At 45.8% G+C, this 19,265-nt stretch overlaps 1 protein-coding gene across 2 annotated transcripts in view; it reads right to left on the bottom strand.

The window, feature by feature from the left end:
- Nucleotides 1–19,265, bottom strand: part of nav2a (neuron navigator 2a) — a 102,336-nt gene that overhangs the window by 34,961 nt on the left and 48,110 nt on the right. For both annotated transcript variants that reach the window (XM_047339473.1, XM_047339472.1), the window contains exons 8-12: nucleotides 16,947–18,228; nucleotides 15,079–15,188; nucleotides 14,865–14,973; nucleotides 13,332–13,769; nucleotides 7,476–7,598 (exon numbers count right to left, since the gene is read on the bottom strand). In XM_047339473.1, the coding sequence (XP_047195429.1) occupies nucleotides 7,476–7,598; nucleotides 13,332–13,769; nucleotides 14,865–14,973; nucleotides 15,079–15,188; nucleotides 16,947–18,228 (2,062 nt within the window). The remainder of the gene's footprint in view (nucleotides 1–7,475; nucleotides 7,599–13,331; nucleotides 13,770–14,864; nucleotides 14,974–15,078; nucleotides 15,189–16,946; nucleotides 18,229–19,265) is intronic.

The following is a 19,265-nucleotide window of genomic DNA, read 5'->3' as shown; positions in this document are numbered from 1 at the left end:
CTCCCTCAGACTCGACCGACTGACCCGGATATGTGGTGAAAACACACAATCCTTCGCCCACGTGACGCACACACACACATCACAGAGCACAGGCGCACATCTCCTGCGAGCCGCATCCAGAAAACTAAAAAATTTAAATCGCTGCCGGGGACAAATGTGGAATTTGCCATGTGAGTGCAGACACGCTGCTTAAACACACACGACATACAAGCCGGGGTATTGTCACCTCGATGCCGGAATGAAGCTGAGGTGGCAACTGCCTCTAAACCTGCGGGTTCCCGGGGCCAGATATCGAAAAACACAACTTAAATACATGTTTTGACCAGAATCTGTTGTGTTTCATGCTCATCTGGTTTGAAACCTTCTTTTGAAAAAGTCTCCAGATGCCAAACGATGATCCACTTAAAGGAAATAAAATATTTGATTCAAGCCAAGTGGAGGATTCTTCCTCCACTTTGATGTGTTTTTTTTCTAAAGATGCTCTCAGTTGCTTTCCCACATGAACTTAATATTTTGTCTCACATAAATAAAAGTTTTAAACTCATGATGTAAAAACAGCCGGTGATCAAACGTATGGAAATATCTAAAATATCAATAAATGACCCTTTCTTTTGGGTATGGAAACAATACATCACTACACATGTATTGGTAACAGTCTAAGAATTGACTTATTGAACTTTCTGACTCCGAACACAGCTCAAACCCACACAACCTTTCTAAAGATAACAAATATGTCGGAATCCACTTAAATCCATAATATCTTAATGATACTGTAAGTGTGGAAAATGAAGATTGAAGCTAAATAAAAAAGGAAAACATTATATTAATGGGTTATATGAATAATAACTGAACAAAACAATCATTTCCTCACGTGAATGATACCAATTCATGCTAACAGGATGAAATCTTGAAACAAGATGTTGTTTTGCAGCCTGTTTCAAGTGTCATGAAACGTCTGGCACGCAGACTTCTGTCCCCGAGCTTTTTCCTGCAGCTCAAATGGCGAAACGTGGATAATCAGCATTATCCAGTTACTTGAAAAGCTGCAACCTGCACGAACCTGCTGACGTCCCACCCGCCCCCAAAACCCTCACGTCAGGGCAGGCATGGAGGATTCAAACTTACCCTGTGCCGAGAGCCTTCATAAATCACTCACAGTGGATGAGTTAAAGTCCCACATGTCCTGCTCCTGTGCTCTGCTTTCTCCAGAGACAGTTTCAGATCGCAGACTGGACCAGGGACACCGGACAGAACCTCAGATCTCGGGTTCCCCTTCAAACCCTGTCGTCCACGTTCTTTCTCTCTTTGGCATATTGCTGCATCTCACTGCTTTCATGAGAAAAATCAAGAAGAGAACTGTGGATGGAGAACGTGTGGGACAAAAACCCTTTTCTACCTGCGAGAGTCCCACCCTCTTTAGTGTGTGTGTGTGTGTGTGTGTGTGTGTGTGTGTGTGTGTGTGTGTGTGTGTGTGTGTGTGTGTGTGTGTGTGTGTGTGTGTGTGTGTGTGTGTGTGGTTGTGTGTGTGTGTGTGTGTGTGTGAGAGAGAGGCAGGTGTGCTTGCTAGACGCCCTGAGGGAGGGGTTAATGGTCTGCTGATACGGTATCCATGGCGACGGAAACATCAGTTCTCTCAGGACTGTCTGTCTTATAGTCTCCGTCTCCTTCTCTCTCTTCGTATCACAAACCTCTTGTTAATTTAACCGTCTCCGTTCGTCTCCGTGTGAATCAAGACCCTCCTCCCACATGCAAGTGGGCAGCCGGCCTGCTCTGTGTGTGGTACACTGCAAAAACAACATCTCCATCCTTACCCACACATGCTTTTTGCCTCTGAGCTCTGAAACTGTTGAAACCACATCTGTCGGAGCAGTAAGATTATCCCTGACTTGTTCACATGCAAACCAATGATGTTTTAAACGAAGTATAAATTGTCAGTGTCTCCTGGAACAACAACAGAGAAAGGGTTTGTGCATAATTTACATGAGTAAATAGTTATTGGAAAAGGGGAAGTTTGGTAACTGTCAGTTGAGCCGTTTTCAGACATGACCTCTGGATAACTGGTGATGGAGTTTACTGAGAGTTTACTGAGAGTTTGCCTTCACAGATGCACAACACAGCCGGACAGACGCGTTCACAGCAGCATCAAATCCTCATATTACTCAGGCAAGTAGTTTACTTTAAGATGATCGCTCGCTCACAGAAAATCATGGTTGATTTGTATCGGAAACAGGTTTAAATGATTCACTTTTTTAAGGAGGAAATATGAACAAAATGAGTAAAGATGGATATTTCTGCAGTGTAGGTGGAGGAGCTGTGCAGCAGCTGGAGTATGTGGGTGTGTAGGAGCATCATTAACTCTGGCCTTTCAGCCTACATGGAATAACCACAGATTGTGGGTCAGACTGACACACACACACACACACACACACACACACACACACACACACACACACACACACACACACACACACACACACACACGCTGTGTTGACTCAGTAGAAAGCTGCTTTCAGCTAGAACATGGCTGGGAGGCATCTGCAGGGTTCAGTATTAAAGGGCAGTCAGAGGCTGTGAGAGTCCAGACTTCTATGGAAAAAGCATTTCTTCGACTTCTCCTCCTCTCTGGGCGAATATGTAGATAAATATATATACAAAACATTTCCTTTCTTAACAAGAACAAAGCTATCAGCAGTCATGACCCAAAGACCTCACTGCATTCGATCATTTATAATGAACCACAGCAAATCTTAAGCCATATAACTTAAGAGAATCCTTTCCTCTTTGACCTGTGAATGCACATGATTTACTGAAGCTCTCATAATACAAATGGTGTTAGGTTATCATGGTCCGTTACCGTCATGCTTTGGTTCACAAACAAAGTAAACGTGTTTAATTAAAGTGACTTATTTGATTTATTTCTTAATTTCTTAATACATTTACTGTGCTGGAGTTACAGAGAGAGAGACAGACGGAGAGACAGACAGACAGACAGACGGAGAGACAGACAGACGGAGAGACAGACAGACGGAGAGACAGACTGACAGACGGACAGACGGACAGACGGAGAGACAGGTGGAGTGCCAGGTGTTGCTGGTAGCTGAGGAGTTGATGAAGGAGGGTGAACCTCTCTCTTTCTCCCTCAGGCCAACAGGGAGTCTGCTCAAGTCCTGACACAAGAGATAACATGTTGGAGCCCGGGGCATGTGTGTGTGTGTGTGTGTGTGTGTGTGTGTGTGTGTGTGTGTGTGTGTGTGTGTGTGTGTGTGTGTGTGTGTGTGAGAGAGAGAGAGAGAGAGAGAGAGACAGTATATTATGTTCTCAACAACTTCTTTTCTATATTACAGGTGGGATTAAAAAGGTCCTGAGAGAGGAGATGCTTGTAAACCACACACACACACACACACACACACACACACACACACACACACACACACACACACACACACACACACACACACACACACACACACACACACACACACACACACACACACACACACACACACACACACACACACACCTTTCAGAACAAAGAACAACCCAAACATCTGTTGTACTTACACATCAGTCTCTACTTCAGTCTCCGTACGATGAGGGCAGACATAATAATCTTCATCATAATAATATAAACATTTAATAAAAAAAGGGGCTTTTAGTTTGAAGTAATTTCAAAGTCTCACCTGTCACTGTCTGTACCAGTTAAAGGAAGTTACTAAAGGTTATGCAGTACTTCCTGTACTTCCTATTCGCACAGAAGATAAAACACGATGAGCAGAGGGAGGTTTGAGAAACAGACCCGTGAGTCAATCAGATTCCAAACGACTGCACAATAGTTTATAATATAAAAGAGGAGATTTCACAGCCCTGGTAAATTACACAATTCCCTCAGGAGAGTGACCTATCAGGAATGTGGGCCCGGATGTGTCTGATTGGCTCATACAGTGAGTCACAAGAGGATGTCACATTGCGTCGAGAAGTTAAAAATCACATTGCGTAAGTTCTTTTACTTTCCAAAGTTGAGTTAAAGCAGAAGGTTTGGGTCCAAACGCACAACAACAGAAACTTAAAAAACAATTCAACATACTTGGTAGAACGTGATTTTAGTGGAGGAAGCATCTCGTTGTTTTTCACCTGATTAAAACACTTCATTTATCAGACTACTTATTATTGGCTTATTGTCAAACCTTTAATTTGAAACCCAATTTTCCTCTGGACGGACAGAAACTGAACCTTTTGAAAACTATAACCCAACATTATCTCCCGCTCAGTCGTGACTCCACCATCAGATGTGAATGCAAAGCGTCCCACGTCCTCGTTTGTCCAAACACAGACGTCCCTCGTCTCACTTTCTGCCATCGCTTGTCTGTGTTATTTTCAGCAACTAAGCCCATGCAAACCTGTGGGGTCGTGTTAATTACAGGTGTTTTAAGGATGGGGATCATTCCTGATACGTCCCTTTTGTTCTAAAACGCCATTTTAAACTGAAAATAACATTCAATGTGGACGTAGTTAATCAAGTTTTCACATCAGCTCAGAGAGAGCGAGGGATTCAGTCGCAGCTTCACATGTCAATCAAGCAAAATTAAAACTTTGGGGTTTTCTTTAAAACAATGCAAATACTACATGTTATTGTTCAGACACCGGCGACAACATCCACCACCAGACCCGTCCCAGAAAAGTCTGAAACAGCAGAATCCTTTAACCGGCCTGTAACCTCATTATACTGATTTATATCCCTTTTCTCCTCGTGTGACAGAAACAGTCATCAGGCTCAAACTGAGAGATTTATGTGTCGCTCCCTCTCCCCTCTCCTCTTTGTGTCACGCCCTCATTTGGAAAAGAGAAATGATATCTCCAACGCCTGAGCGAGGAGGGGAGGGGCTTCGGCTCCTCCGACACGCACAGCTACAGCGGTTTCACGCCACAAAGACGTTTTTCTTTGTTCGCTCGAACAAAGAGAATTCAAATCGCAAGACGGGCCATTATAGATTGCTTCCTCTTTCTCCTGCCTCGGAGATAAATGACAGGGATAAAGCGTGCTCACACACACACACACACACACACACACACACACACACACACACACACACACACACACACACACACACACACACACACACACACACACACACACACTGACACACATGCACACACATGCACACACAGTTTCTAGCCCTGCAGGTCCTGCTCTTCTGCTGCTTTACATACAGTTGACAGTTTGTAAAAGCTGCTTTTTGCATTTCTAACAGTCACCATCTCACCTTGTGATATGATATAAACCTTCAGTGGCTTCCTGTTTCCCTGATAAGCCGCTCAGCTACACTGTTATTTCCCAGCTACGTCTTTTCCCCTCCTCATTAGCGCGGCGCTGAACTGATCTGGAGGCTTTTAGCGTGAAGACTTAAAGGTTGTCGGTAAAGCTGCCGGACCTTTTGAAGCTCGCGACCTCCTCGTCCAGGGGTCACGAGGGTTTTGCCCCATTGCCGCGGCGACACCCAACACCCCCCCCCACCTCCACTTCCTCAGCGGCTACATCTTAAAAGCAGAGGACATAAAAGAGGCATTTAAACTTTAGCAGGTTTGTAGAACACACACCCAGAGAGCAAACACAGACTGCACACACCTCTGAGGAAAAGATCTGCAGCTCCGACGCTCGTGATGGAAATATGGGAAAAGATGTTCACCCTCCTCCACCTGCACAAACTGCACCATCAAGCCGCCTGCTCGTGTAGTAAATTAGCCTCATCTTTTACAACAGGGAACCACTCGACCCCCTTGTACCCTCCAGCTCCTCTACTTTGGGTTTATTATGTTAATGCATTTCATCTGCTGCTTCCCCAGCTCTCCTAATTAATCCCAAATCCAAAAGCAGTAGGAGCACATTTTAACAGGCGGGCTTCAGGAGGTGTGTTTGGGCGGAGGGGGGAGTCACCTCTTCTCCCTCCCCCCAATCTTATGAAGACGATAACAAAGCTGTGCGAAGATCAAGAAGGAAGAAATGAGAAGTTTGCGGAGAACCCGCCTGGTCGTACAATTAAACCTCACAGAGGAACATGAAAGCGCTAAAAATCAAACACAAAGAAGAAATCCCCCAACTTGTATCAGTTAATGTGCTTCCAGTTCGTTCCAGTCTCTAATCAAAACAAGGGGAATCTAAGAGGTGAGAGCAGAGAGTCCGGGGAGGGGGAGACAGAAAGGTGAGGAGAAGGACAGTTAGTGTTTAGCTGAGGGCCAGAGGGGTTTATTATGAAGGACTGAGAGAGTGTGTGTGTGTGTGTGTGTGTGTGTGCACATGCAGCGTCAAAGCCAGCGAGAGGGCAAAGGTCAAAAGTCTGAAAGGACAGGAAATTAGCCACACCTGTGGATTTAGGGAAAAAGCTGCTGCTAGAAGCGCTTGAAACTTCAACAGCGAATCTGTCCATGCAACACATTTTCTTTGAAAAAACTCTTTTGCAGAAGTAAATGGTACATTTACTTTTCATACGGGCTCAGTATTCATTCATCTCTCCACCTATATGCTCCCCCAGCCAGGAACCAAATCCATCTCCATCTCTGTGACAGGACAAAGACTGAAGACTGAAGTCACTCACGCTGACACAGGGACGCTGCGGAAAACGTCCCACGGATCCAGAGACACTCACTTTACATGCTGCAGCCACATATCACCCACAGACGCACACATGCATCTCACTGCTATTCTTCAACATCCAGGTTAAGTATCGCACAAAGCTCGGTTTACGTCACATCTGAGACGAACCTGCGCAATATCATTTTAAATCGTAAAAATAGAGGAGGAGCGCCAGCTGCAAGTCTCAAAAGACAAATACACCCTGAAATTGTGCAATATTCTGTATCTGTTCTGCAGCAAGTTGCTTTGATTGTTGGTTTTTATGACAATGTTAAGCAATGCACAGGATATGATGGTGTTTCTCCTGCTGTTTTCCATTCGATCGGGAATCTGAGGGATCAGAAAACCCTTTTAACCATCGCTCTCTACACAGGCTGCTGTACGAGCTCGTATTTAACCCAACTACACACGTTGTTACTTAACTCTACATGGAAAACTACAGCCCACAACATTCAAAAGATACCTTCACTTCCAGGTATGATAAAACTAGGAAACACAAAACTTGTGTAACACATAAAGTTCCGCGTGTGCAAAAGGAGGCATATACATGCAAACGCAGGTACAAGGAGTGTAGTACATTGGATTCCACTTGTTTACCTTGTGCTTTTAAAACGACAAAAACATCAAGTCCAACTGAACTTTCATGGGGATTCATAGAATTTTTTTAAATGTTGAAATTCAAAATTTGCTGCATCTTTTTCAGGCTCCTCTTTACTCTTCTGCCCGACAAAAGAATAAAGATGTTTTATTCTGAGCATGGCCCAATTTACTTTCAGATGGAGTCAGCTGATGGGATATCATTTCTCCTCATCTCTCCTTTCCTCTTAGATTTTATTTTCAGACCTACCTGTCAGCATCTCCCTGCCCCGTCGACGTTTTCCGATGGAGCGTCTCTCGGACGGCGGCCATGCTGTCGGGCAGGCGGTTCAGGCGCCGCGTGTACAGTCCCAAACCTCCGTCAGTCATGTAGCTGCAAAACACAACAGAACACATCATAAAACATGACGAACATGCCGAATTAAAGGTTCTCTGGACAGGATGATTTGAAGTCGGGCAGCGCCACACTTTGTTTTGGGAGTTTGGCCACAGAGTTAACACACTCGGTTCCTCAGAGCCGCCTTTTGTTGGACGCAGAGCAGGAGGAGCTACCCATCCGTCTCGTTTTTTCAGGCCGAGGCAGAGCCCTCATCAATCAGGCCTGAACGTTTGGCGAAAAGCAGCCACACAAACACTGAGGACAGCAAAGTGTCTGGGTGAAGACACATCTCTCTCATGTGGCCTCACAGTGGTGTTTAAGAGGAGCGGCAGTGCGGAGGACAGAGGACAGAGGACAGAGGACAGAGGACGAGTCTGTTCGTTTCTTCTGATATGGACATTCATCACCGACGCAGGTTAACTTGGTCATTCCCTTCATTGCTTACTGTGAAATGACATGTGCCCGGACTTGATCTATTGGTTGTTGGGGTTTGACCGGTCGCAGCAGCTCCAGTCTGAAGCTGAGGCCCTCAACACAAACATTCCCATCAAACTAAAACAAACCTTAACTAACTCCACAAATATTTACCCACGGAGGAGATTCCCAATGGAACTAAATATTGACTCATTCAGCTCAGGTGTAACTTAACGAGATGCTTGAGGTTTTAAACGGTAAGAAGGCTTCCTGTGTGGGGCTGTGACGATTCGCTCTCTGAGTGGATAAATAAAGTTGCAGCCACTCAAACACTTTTCTGTGTTATCTCAGAGTGGATCTCAGCAAAAGGGGGAAGCCAGCGCACAAACACACATTTATAACTACATGTGTATACAGTACATACACACAGTGCAGAGTTTCCTACGGACAGAGCCTCTTTGTGTGAGCTGCAGTCAAACAGAATCAACATCTGAACTGCGGCACGGAAGCGTAACAGCAACCAGAAGTGAGCAGAGAGCAAACCAAACCAAGCCTTTGTGATGTTTACAGCTAGCTACAGATGGTTCTTAGCTCAGCCAGAGCTCTTTCTATATGGTTTTCTTTTAGTGCATATTCAAAACGTATAGATCCAGCAGATCAAGAGCAACATAAGCATTCATTTGGAGTTCTTTAAACTCGGGTTTGGGCTCCACCACCTTTCCAAGAATAATACGAAATAATTCTTAGCTGCTGTACAGTCGATCTTTCATTTCTTTTAAAATGTTGGGTGGATGAGAGCTGAGTTTGGTTACGTTTGGTTTAGGTTTGAAAACAATGAGCTGACAGAGGCTAAACAACCCAGTGATCGTTTGTTAAACAGAAACAAAGCAGCAGATCCTCACTTTTAACTGGAACTGGCATTTTGACTTGATAAATGAGTTAAATGATTGTTTTTCCTTTTATTGTTTTCATTTTGGTTCTCACTTATATCCTTTACAGCAGCAGACCAGATGTATTTTCCCACCGGAACGTGAATGAATGGCTAATCTCTCAGGTCATCTGGTAGCGCTCCGCTAATCTCTCCCAAGAGTCCAAACTAAACAACCAGATTCAGCTTCTTTTTCTTTTTTTTCACCATGCACCAACAGAGCTACAACAAACTTTGAGATAAAAGACGATTCCCAGATTAAAAAACCTTGAAATGAAGCATTCATCAGTAATTATTCCAATGGTTTGTATCATTTTAATTTGTGTTATTGTTTGTATTCAATGTAGTATTTCAAGCATTAGGAATTTCTTTCTTGAATTCAGTGGCTATGGGCAATATAAAGTAACGTTTCTTGTGCTAAATCAAATTATTGTCAAACAATAGATCAGCAGTGAAAACACAACTTCTCTCACAGATGGAAGAGAACACATGTTGTGCGTCAGATTCGGCAATAACAGGAGAGACAATGAGAACAAGTGGGAATACTGGGGTCCTCTGACAGATCCACTCTGGGGGTCCGCTGTCCTCTATGGGGACCATCCATCATCCCAAAGTCACCTTGAAGACAAAACGGGCAGTTTCTCCCTCTCTATATTTATGATGACAGTTGACATAATACATTTCCAAATCAGACAAAGTGTCCTCACAACGATGGTGTCAAAACTAAATTTGTCCACTTTGACCACAGACACACACATCTCTCCTTCACACCAATGACTAACTGAGCCTCCCTGTTAACCTGTAACCTTCTGCAGCAGGGGAAACGTGTCCAAACAGGACAAGTTTATGAGCCACAACCGAGCAGCGACGCAGAGTTTACTCAGCCAAGCAACTGAACTGAAGCAGAAGTTCCACAGGGGATGAAACTGCAGAGATGTTTTGACGTGCGCTGTGATACCGATATCGGGAGGGAACTCACAGACGGGCACGCTCTGGAAGAACCGCAAACACACACCCTGACGTACCTTTCTGCCCGAAACATGGAAGCACAGATAATCCAAAGCAGAGTAAACACGTCCAGGTGAGGGGTTGATCCCTGTTGATAAAGATCTCCAAAGCAGAGGGTTTCTCAAACCGTCTGGCTACTGTCTGTTATCACGTCTGTGCCTGTGAGTCCGATCTGCTGCCGGGGCGGATGGTGTCAGCAGGTGAGAGCGCCTTGGAGCATGGTGATATCAGAGGTGAGCGCAGGCTGTCAGTGAAGCCAGAGAGCGAGCGTCCATGTGCAGACTGAGTGAGTAGGAGTCGCTCTGTGGGAGCTCAGTGTTGGAATGCAGCCGCTCTCTCTCTGCCCCACATGATTTGTCTGTCTGAGAGAGGTGGAGGTGGAGGTGGAGGAGGGATGGGAGGAAAGGAGGGAGGGAGGGAGGGAAGGAGGCAACATAGCCACAAGCTAAGGAGGTGAGGGGGTGTGGTTGGTGTGTGGGGGATTCCTCATCCTCAGGGGCCAGAGAAGCCAGAAGGAGAAACAGAGGAGGGGGTTGGAGACTGAACGAAACCACGGCAGATGAACGTGGTGTCGTCTGTCGTGTTGTCATGTTGTCATGTTGTCATGTTGTAGGATTCAAAGACAAAACAAATCAACCATCACCACAAGTTGAGCAAATCAATTATCCCTCAATTATCTTCTCAAATCACGGATGAGTCTCTTAGTCTATGGAAGATGTTTTCACCTCAGATAAGGAGGTTATATTTTTGTTTGTTAGCAGGATTAACAGAATTTAGTTTTTCCCTTTCTTTAACATGGTGAGAGCTTAGGCATGTTTAAAGGGACTGATGTGTACGTGATGTGCTGCAGATCCAAATAGAAATCTGCATCTAGTGAATTTAGATGTGGTTTCACGAGGGGACTGCTGGGCCTCGGTGGAGGCATGAACTCTACTGAGCGACATTCTGGTTGGAAATATAATTTCCCAGAGGAGTGGGTGATGTCATTAAATTGCTTCAGACCAAGAAATATTGATTTTACATTGTTATAAAACAAAGAAAAGCAGCAAACACTTACAGTTAAGACGCTAAAAACATGGAATAACTATTTTTTGGGAATAAATGATGAATACTTCTACAGATTGTTTTGATATGTGAAATACGGACACAGCTGATCAAGCCTCATTTAACACTGGTGGTAAATACGCAGCAGACTGGTTTCAATTTAATTTAAAACATTTAAAAATATATTTCTTTTAACCTCTGCCAATGTGTTCATGTCTGTTTGTTAGTTAGAAGCACTTCCATCAAATTAAATTGGGGGTGGGGCTTAACCCAAGGAAATTAAACCATTCTATTTTGGAGCACATCTGGATAAACGAGTGGATCCAGGAGTTTTTCCCACTTCTGTAACACGGAGAGATAGATCTGTGTGCAGGGTCAGACTCCAGCAGAGGTCAGGGAGAAAAGGTCTTGTTTAATACGTCGGACTCTGTCGGAGAAACATCTGAACAGAAACAGTGAACTGCTGCTACACCAACGCCAGCTCCTCCTCTCTGGGTAAACATCCCAGCTCAGTGTGGAAGAACCAGTTAGTTGATGCTAACACGCCTGAGATAGAGCCGACTGCTAACTGGCCTGAGGACGTAGGGAAGAGGGGGGAGGTTATCAGTCTGTGTCGGCTTTAAATGGTTAACCCACGGGGCGGCTCCACCCACCATGCACACACCCACATGCCTGCACCCCCACCCACCCACACACACACACACACACACACATTTAAACACAAATACACTTAATGCCTCTGCAGTTTCCACCCCCTCAAACACACCAGCTTCCACGGGAATAAAAGCTCATTTCACCAGACATCCATCAACTTTGTCCCCTGGGTTCATGTAGCTGAGGGCATCGAATACACACACCAGGCATGTTGTGTATGTGTTACACACACACACACACACAACAGATTACAATGCAGTTTCAATCTGTAGGTGCCATCCATCCTCAATTTAAACAACTCAAATCCAGTGCAAAATAACCGTATGTCTTCATTCTGCGTCAGAAAAAATCGGCAAAATATACGATAGTGCAGACACAACAGAAAAATACAAAACAAGCAGGTTTCAGCTTCTCACATTTCAGGATTTGCTCATTTTCTTTGCTTCATTCCAGTGGAAATTAAATATCTTTTGAGTTTTTAAGAATTCAAAGATGTTACCTTGAGCTCTGGAGAACTGCGATTGGCATTTTTCACACTTTCTAACCAAAAAATTGACCATTAACACCTGAAATCTGCTGATCTGACATCAGATCATCTCGACTTCCTCCTCCAAACCAGCCTGGATATCAAGTTTCCACCTGTTCCCATCACTCACCTGTCCAGGTGTGGCCGTGGCTCAGCCTCTGTCTGCGCCGCCACAGATTCAGACCCTTCGAGTGCTTGAAGAACACTTAGCTCCTCTGACTCGTACGGCCGCCTCAGGGCCGGTGAATCAGTGCGAGAGCATCAGGGTCAGAGGAAGTCAATCTCCAGAAAGAGCGAGATGTGTTTTGCTGACAACACAGAATCTTTTTCTACATTTACATCCATCACCAGAACCCCGGTGTGTCTGTCTCTGGATGTTCGATGCCACCTGAAGGCGCCGTTTTCTGCTTCATCTGATAATAACGATGACAGCGGGAGTTTAAATTGCACAGTGCTACAGCCAAGGTATGCAGGAGGCCTGTTGCAACATGGACAGTGGCTCAGAGAGAGCAAATAAACTGGTTGTCGTCGTATCGGTGTCTCTGCATCTGCACAGTGAGCGATGGGATCTGAGCTGTTAGAGAATTAAAGGCTGCTAATGCTGTTGATGCTAAACTGAGGGAGATCATCTGACACCTGACGGGAGGCCTGTGAGCAAGGCACTACTGCCCTCTTCTGGCAAGCTGGCATTCAAGAGAGCTCAGCCAATAGGGTCAAATGAAACATACAAATTAGAGTGTTCAGAGTTTGTTATCGTTCTTTCTTCCTTTCTGTCTTTCTTTTTTGTTTATTAGATGGAATTTCTTAATTTTTTTATTGAAATATATTCTTTAAGATAAGAAAACTGTGTAAAATGCCCGTCACATCTTCCCAGAGCTGAAGGTGACGTCTTCAAATTGGTTGAAAGTTGAAAGAAAGTTGAAAGTTGAAAGTTGTTCTATTTACAACACAATGACACACAGAGGCAAACAGCAAACCTTCATCATCATCTTCATCATGGAGAAGCTGATGTTTTGCATTTGGAGCCAAATGAACAAACCTGTTAACTTTCTGTCGGCTGACTTTTTGGATTTATTGATTATTGTTTCAGTATTAGCAATTTCCTCACCAACTTGTAAGGTTAAAAATGACCATCAGTGTATATTCCACTCACCCGCTGGTGACATCATCGGTGCGTGCAGCGTTCTTTGTCAGCACGTCTCCATCGCTCATGTACCCGGTGACCTCCATGGCGATGCCGTCCAGGTCGATGTCCTCCCCGGCTCTGTCTCCGAGCTCCACGCTGCAAATGGCTCCTCCTCTGCCGGCCAGCTGCCGTCGGAGGTGCCCGGGGTACAGGTAGCGTCCTCCCTGGCTGCTGCCGCTGCCCACCCGCCCACCATAGCCATTCCCCAATGAGGGGGCGTCGCCCGCCTGCAGACGAGGGCTGGACTGGCCCAGTCGCCATGACGACAGGGAGGGCCGGGTAGAGGTGAGGCTGAGGATGCTGCGACCACCGGCGCTGTTGTTGCTGCTGCTGCTGCAGCCGCCGCCGCCGCCACCGCTGGTGATGTCTGTGGTGACGCTGCCGTCAAAGGTGGTTTCCAAGGTGCTGAGCAGGGAGAGAATGATACAGAGATTGAGTCACGATCTGTCACCAGAGACCAAAAGACAAGACGGGAACCAGCTGTCACTCAAAACTGATTGAGGCAAAAAGGAAAAGCACAAAACAAGTTCATCCAAAACTTCTTCGGTTGTAGTTGGAGATGAAGCCATGTAAAGAAAGGTAGATCTTCAGTAGATGGTTTTAAGACTTGATATAAAACCTCAGTTTGTAGTTTCATAGTTTCAAGTGAGGATCACACTTTAAAATCAAATCCAGATCAACTGTTTCTTCTACTTCTCACAATATTTCGCATTAATAAATAGTTCAAGCAAATAAAATCCCAAAGCGAGTTGTTGAAAACTGTATGAAATCACAGAAATTAGATTCTTTGTTCCATCATAAAACATAAAATAGGTTATTAGACGTTTCAGCAGAGCCTCAAATGAACCTACGCAGCTGGGTCGGCCCTGAGATGTGAGGCCAAAGCCGAGGTCAAGCGTCCGCAGACGGGAACGTGATCAGAGCTAAAGCCCGAATCAAAGACGACATGAAAAGTCATGCCCTGCGATCAAAGTAACAAAAGACGGATGAGACGACATGGAGGGGGTAATACCTGCAAACCTAGACGGACACAGTCTGCTGAGCGCGAGGCGGTTCAGGCTCAAATCCCCGTCAGTTATCCTGATTTAACCTGTTTACCGCTCAGCCGGGGCGGCTATTGTGAGGCGCTGCACTTTGATGATCCCCAAACAGTAGAGTGTTGTTTCCCACAGTTTTATACAATTCTTTATGAGCAGTGCTGACAAGGCGAAGAGAAAAACCAGCATGTTTAAAAAGCTTATTTTTTACTTTACTTGATAAATCGCCAATAACTCTCTATTCACTCGATATACTAACAGTTTCCCACTTGAAAAAACATGTAGTAACTATATGTTTTTACGTTTATTCTATTTTAAAACCTTTAAATTACAAACATTAATCAGTTTTTTGGCATTTTGATAAAATGCACCAGTAAAAGAAGTAAGTAAATAATCTTGTTGACAGGTTTGTAAAGTTACTCTTCACCTCTACCACTCTTTAAAAGTATTCTAGTCTCTGTACCTGTGTGTGACCTGAGTTCCTCGCAGGCTGGACATGGTCTCCTCCAGGTTTTGCCGCAGGTCTGCAATGTTCTTGACCGTTCTCAACCGCCTCGTCTCTGGGTCTTCACCTGAGTGAGACGTTCAAACAAATCAACCTCAGACAGATTCACTGAAGTGATAGGAAGTAACTGAACCACTCGGACGCAGAGACCGATCTGTGAGTGGTCACCCACCTGAGAGGTCCTCGATGGAGGGCTGGCCGGTCTTGGTGAAGGCAACGTCTCCACCTCTCCCCCCCGAGCCGCCCTCAGTGCTGGCGGTTCCCTCGTCGTCTGTTTGGGATCTGGGGGGGGGGGGAGAAAATGTGCGAGGGATCAAAGTGGCGAAATCATCGATTCTGAATTATTGTGCATTTAGCAGGAAACTAATATCCCGAAAATTGTCACGAAAGAGGGATAAACCTGATTAAGGAGTAAATCTGCTGTGCTTCAGGTCTTGTGACCGTGGGTCCAAAATGAACGGCTGCTAAGCCCCAAATGCCAGTAAAGTTTATCTTTGAAGGATAAAATCAATACAGTTCGGCCGCGGCCCCGGCGGCGCTGGAGGCTTTTTGAGAGGGTGACGTTTGAACGCCTCGGACACGCAGCCTTTGGTCTTTGCCTGATCCCAGACTTTGTCCTGTTTGACGACTGAACACACAAACAACAGCCTCCTGCACCGCGACGCAATTCTAAACGACGTGTAAACTGATTTTTAAACTGCTGCGTAACTGACATAATGCTACTTGACACTTTGAGGTTATTTAACGTACTTACAAGACTTAAAAACATTATTTCTGACACAGATTCAGACCCTTCAAGTGCTCGGGCTTTTCTAGTTCATCAGTGTTTTTAGCAGTTGAGAGAAAAATCATTGATCACACATTCCTTGTTTTCCTTTATGACATCCCCTTTCTGACAGGTGGAGGTGGTATAATCCTGCCGGTAATGGTATTTGACAGGTATACAGTTTCTGAGGCCTGATGATGGGGGGTGGGGGTTCTCAGGGAGGTGGGGGTTAGCGTACGGAGGGAGAAAGGGCAGCGGTGCAGGAAGTGTCGGGAGGCTAATGAGGGGTTGTTAGAAAAGACTCATTGAGAGGCAGAGGAACCTCCTTCCTTATCACACTGGGACCAGGACAGAGGTCAGAGGCACCACAGCCACATATGTTTGTCCAGATACACTACACACACTACACACACTACACACACACACACACAAACACAGATGTGACATTCCTGGTTAACAGTCCACAGACGGCTACATCCAGATGTTGTACTTTCAGATGCTGTGTCATGTTTGTAATTTACAGATCTACACTATTCCAGAGTTATTACAGGTTTATTCACCAATTTGTATTAAAAGCATAGATGTGCTTTATCTACTTCATAATCGTATTCTGCAGCCACGCGTGATGATTCATTCTGTCAGTGAAATGGTTTTCAGGTAGAGAAAAAACAAAGTCTGTCAATTACTGAACTGAAACCCAACTGAATGCTGGATATTACCCATGATCCTCTGCTTCCTGAACCTGAAGAGCTGCTGCTGTAACAAATCCACCAAACTCTGTTTAGAATTTTTCATGTTTTAAAAGTTTCCTGCTAAATATTGGAAATAAACTCTGGTTTTTAATAACTTCTGAGTCTTTTTTAACTGATCTACAGTTCAACTTCACTCTTCAACTTTCTGGACCTGATTCTGACAATTGAAGAGATTTTCTTTAAGTGAAAAAGTTGCACGTTTTGCTTTAAACTATTAAACGTGTGAGGCAGTAAAACCGTCTATATTTTCCTACAATCTTTTGGTTTTCAGTTTTCTTGGTTTGTATTTTATTCTTTTTTAATAATTGCACATTTCTTTTTCTTTTCCCCTGCTTGTATTTATATTCTAAACGTTTTTTGCTTCATTGCTGCTCATCTTGACCAGGACACATGGCAGAACAGATATTGTATCTCTATGGGACCTTCCTGATTAAATAAAGGATAAATACAAAGTTAAAACTGCAGATACAACAGATTTTAAACCACAGAGAATCAATCAGGGTTTAGAATGCATCCTCTCACCTGTACATGAAAGGTGCGACGGTGGCCATGTTGGGGTGGCTGTGGTGCTGTTGGGTCTGAGGTAGCTGCACGCTGACGGTGTTGCTGGCTGTGCTCTGTGTGGTGCCTCCTCCGGCCACAGGGGCGGCGCTGCTCTTGCCCTCGCTGGAGGCCAGGCTGGAGGTAGAGCTGGAGTGTCTGCTGTCCCTGTCTCTTTCCAGGGGGCCGCGGTGCATGGCGAGACCCCCTCCTAACCGCATGCTCCGAGGCCTCTCCCCTGCCTCCTTCACTGAGGAGGCCTTCCCCCCGACTCCCGGGGCTTTGCCTCCTGGCTTTGGTATTCCGCTGTGTGCAGGGGTGGAACTCTCCTTTTTCGCCGCTTTACCCCCCTTGGGAATGAAGCTGGCGATTTTAGAGGTCCTTTTATTCGAGCTGTCTGCGTCCGCGGTGACGGGCGATACTTCCTCCTTCGTCTCCTCTCCCCTGAGCTCTGTCCTGTCAGGGACCGAGACGCGTTTCCCCACCTCCTTCCCTCTGTCCTTCTCCTTCTCCTTCTCCTTCTCCTTCTCCTTCTCCTTCTCCTTCTCCTTCTCCTTCTCCTTCTCCTTTTCTTTCTCGAGGCCTTTGGCAGAGCTCTTCTTGGCGGTCAAAGCTCTGCTAAAAGTCCGCTGGGCGATACCCCTCAGGGCGATTTTGGGGCTGCTGGCAATTGTGGAGACAGTTGTTCCTGCTCCTGGAGCCGCACCATTGCTGGTTCCGTTCATTCCCGGTCTGACGTTACCGTCATCTTGTCCCAGGACATCGGTGTTGGAGCCGGTCTCCACTCTGTCCACCTGCCCTGCTCCGAGCTGCCTGGCTGGGGCAGAATTATCAGTCTGGGCCCCTGCTCCATTGGAGGAGGTGGAAGATTTGGAGCCTCCTTTACTGTTGAAGAGCTTGAGCTTCTCCAGCATTGACTTCTGAGCGACGACCTTCGGAGGAGCTTCGGTTGCTGCAGCAGTTTTGCAGGAGGTGTCTTTCTCCTGCTTGACGGACTGCATGGCAGACGTGGGGGTGCTGGTGGACGACAGAGAGGAGGAGGACGAGTGCTTGGAGCTCATCGACTTGCTCCTCCACGGCTTGCTGTTGCTGTTCGGCTGGGGAATGGCTGTGGACGAGGAGGATGAGGACGTCGATGAAGACGAGGGAGGAATCAGGTTGGAGGTAGCAGCGGGGATGCTGGTGGAGGAGCTGACGGTCACCGCAGACGACAGAGCATGCTCAGTCATCACCGAAGGCTGCGAGGTCAGGCCCTCTGAGGAATCTGCATCGAAAAAGAGAGAGTTTATCAAACAATGAGTTGCAGAAATGCAGATTAGGAGAAACAAGTGGAGGAAGAATCCCGGGGAGAGAAGGGAAACCAGATGCTGAGGCTGAGTCTTCTTTGACCCCACACAAAGTCGCCTTATAAGGGCCTGGAGGTGGCCTCTGTTGATACAGCCAAATGTGCCATTACTTTGCTGCGGGCGAGCCACCAAAACTGTTAAAAACCCCTTAGCACTAACAATACGAGGGGACCCATCACAAGCTGTTTATTAAAACAACGAGGAGCAGGCTCAAGTGCTTTAAAGTCTCGCCAAGCAGGTCAAGTCAAGAAGCAGTGCTGCTGCACTTATAAGGCCTGGACTTATATGGGCTGCTCTTGGTCAGCAGCCCACCGCCTCACAAAGAAACACCGTCTGCTTGCATCTGCTCACAAGTGCTCAGCCCCTCGTAAATCAGATGCACGAACAGGATCAAAATACAGAGTCTAACCTGGAGATGACGGAACACAAAGATGCTGGTGCAGCAGCATCTCCACGAGCAGACTTACCGAGGACGGAAGGAGCAGGACGGCAGCAGCGGAAAGTCTCGGTGCGAGTCACTGCTCCTACTATGAAAACTAAGAGCTGCTGGAAGTCGTGCTGGAGCTTCAGACCAGTAACATTTGAATATTCAAACACCAACGGCCAGTGAGAGAGGAGAGGGCCTGTGCAGGGAGCACTGGGTGGAATGAATCATAACAGTTCCGCTGCAACGCACCACTCTTACTTAGTGAACACACACACACACACACACACACACACACACACACACACACACACACACACACACACACACACACACACACACACACACACACACAGACTTATATTTAAGTCACTGGTGCTGCTCTGTTACCACCGTTGTAAGCTCATAAATACCTCAAGACGTCACTTGTGTTAACTGTTGAGTCTTTCAAGTTATTTTCTTTTTCAAAACAACTTACAAAACAGCTGTTTGTCTCACGTGTTACTTATATATTTACGACCCCAGTGTTGT

This window comes from Hippoglossus stenolepis, chromosome 1 (genome assembly GCF_022539355.2).
Source record: "Hippoglossus stenolepis isolate QCI-W04-F060 chromosome 1, HSTE1.2, whole genome shotgun sequence".
NCBI lineage: Eukaryota > Metazoa > Chordata > Actinopteri > Pleuronectiformes > Pleuronectidae > Hippoglossus > Hippoglossus stenolepis.
The sequence above is the reverse complement of the archived record's forward strand: the minus strand, read 5'-3'. Positions and strand labels throughout refer to the sequence as shown.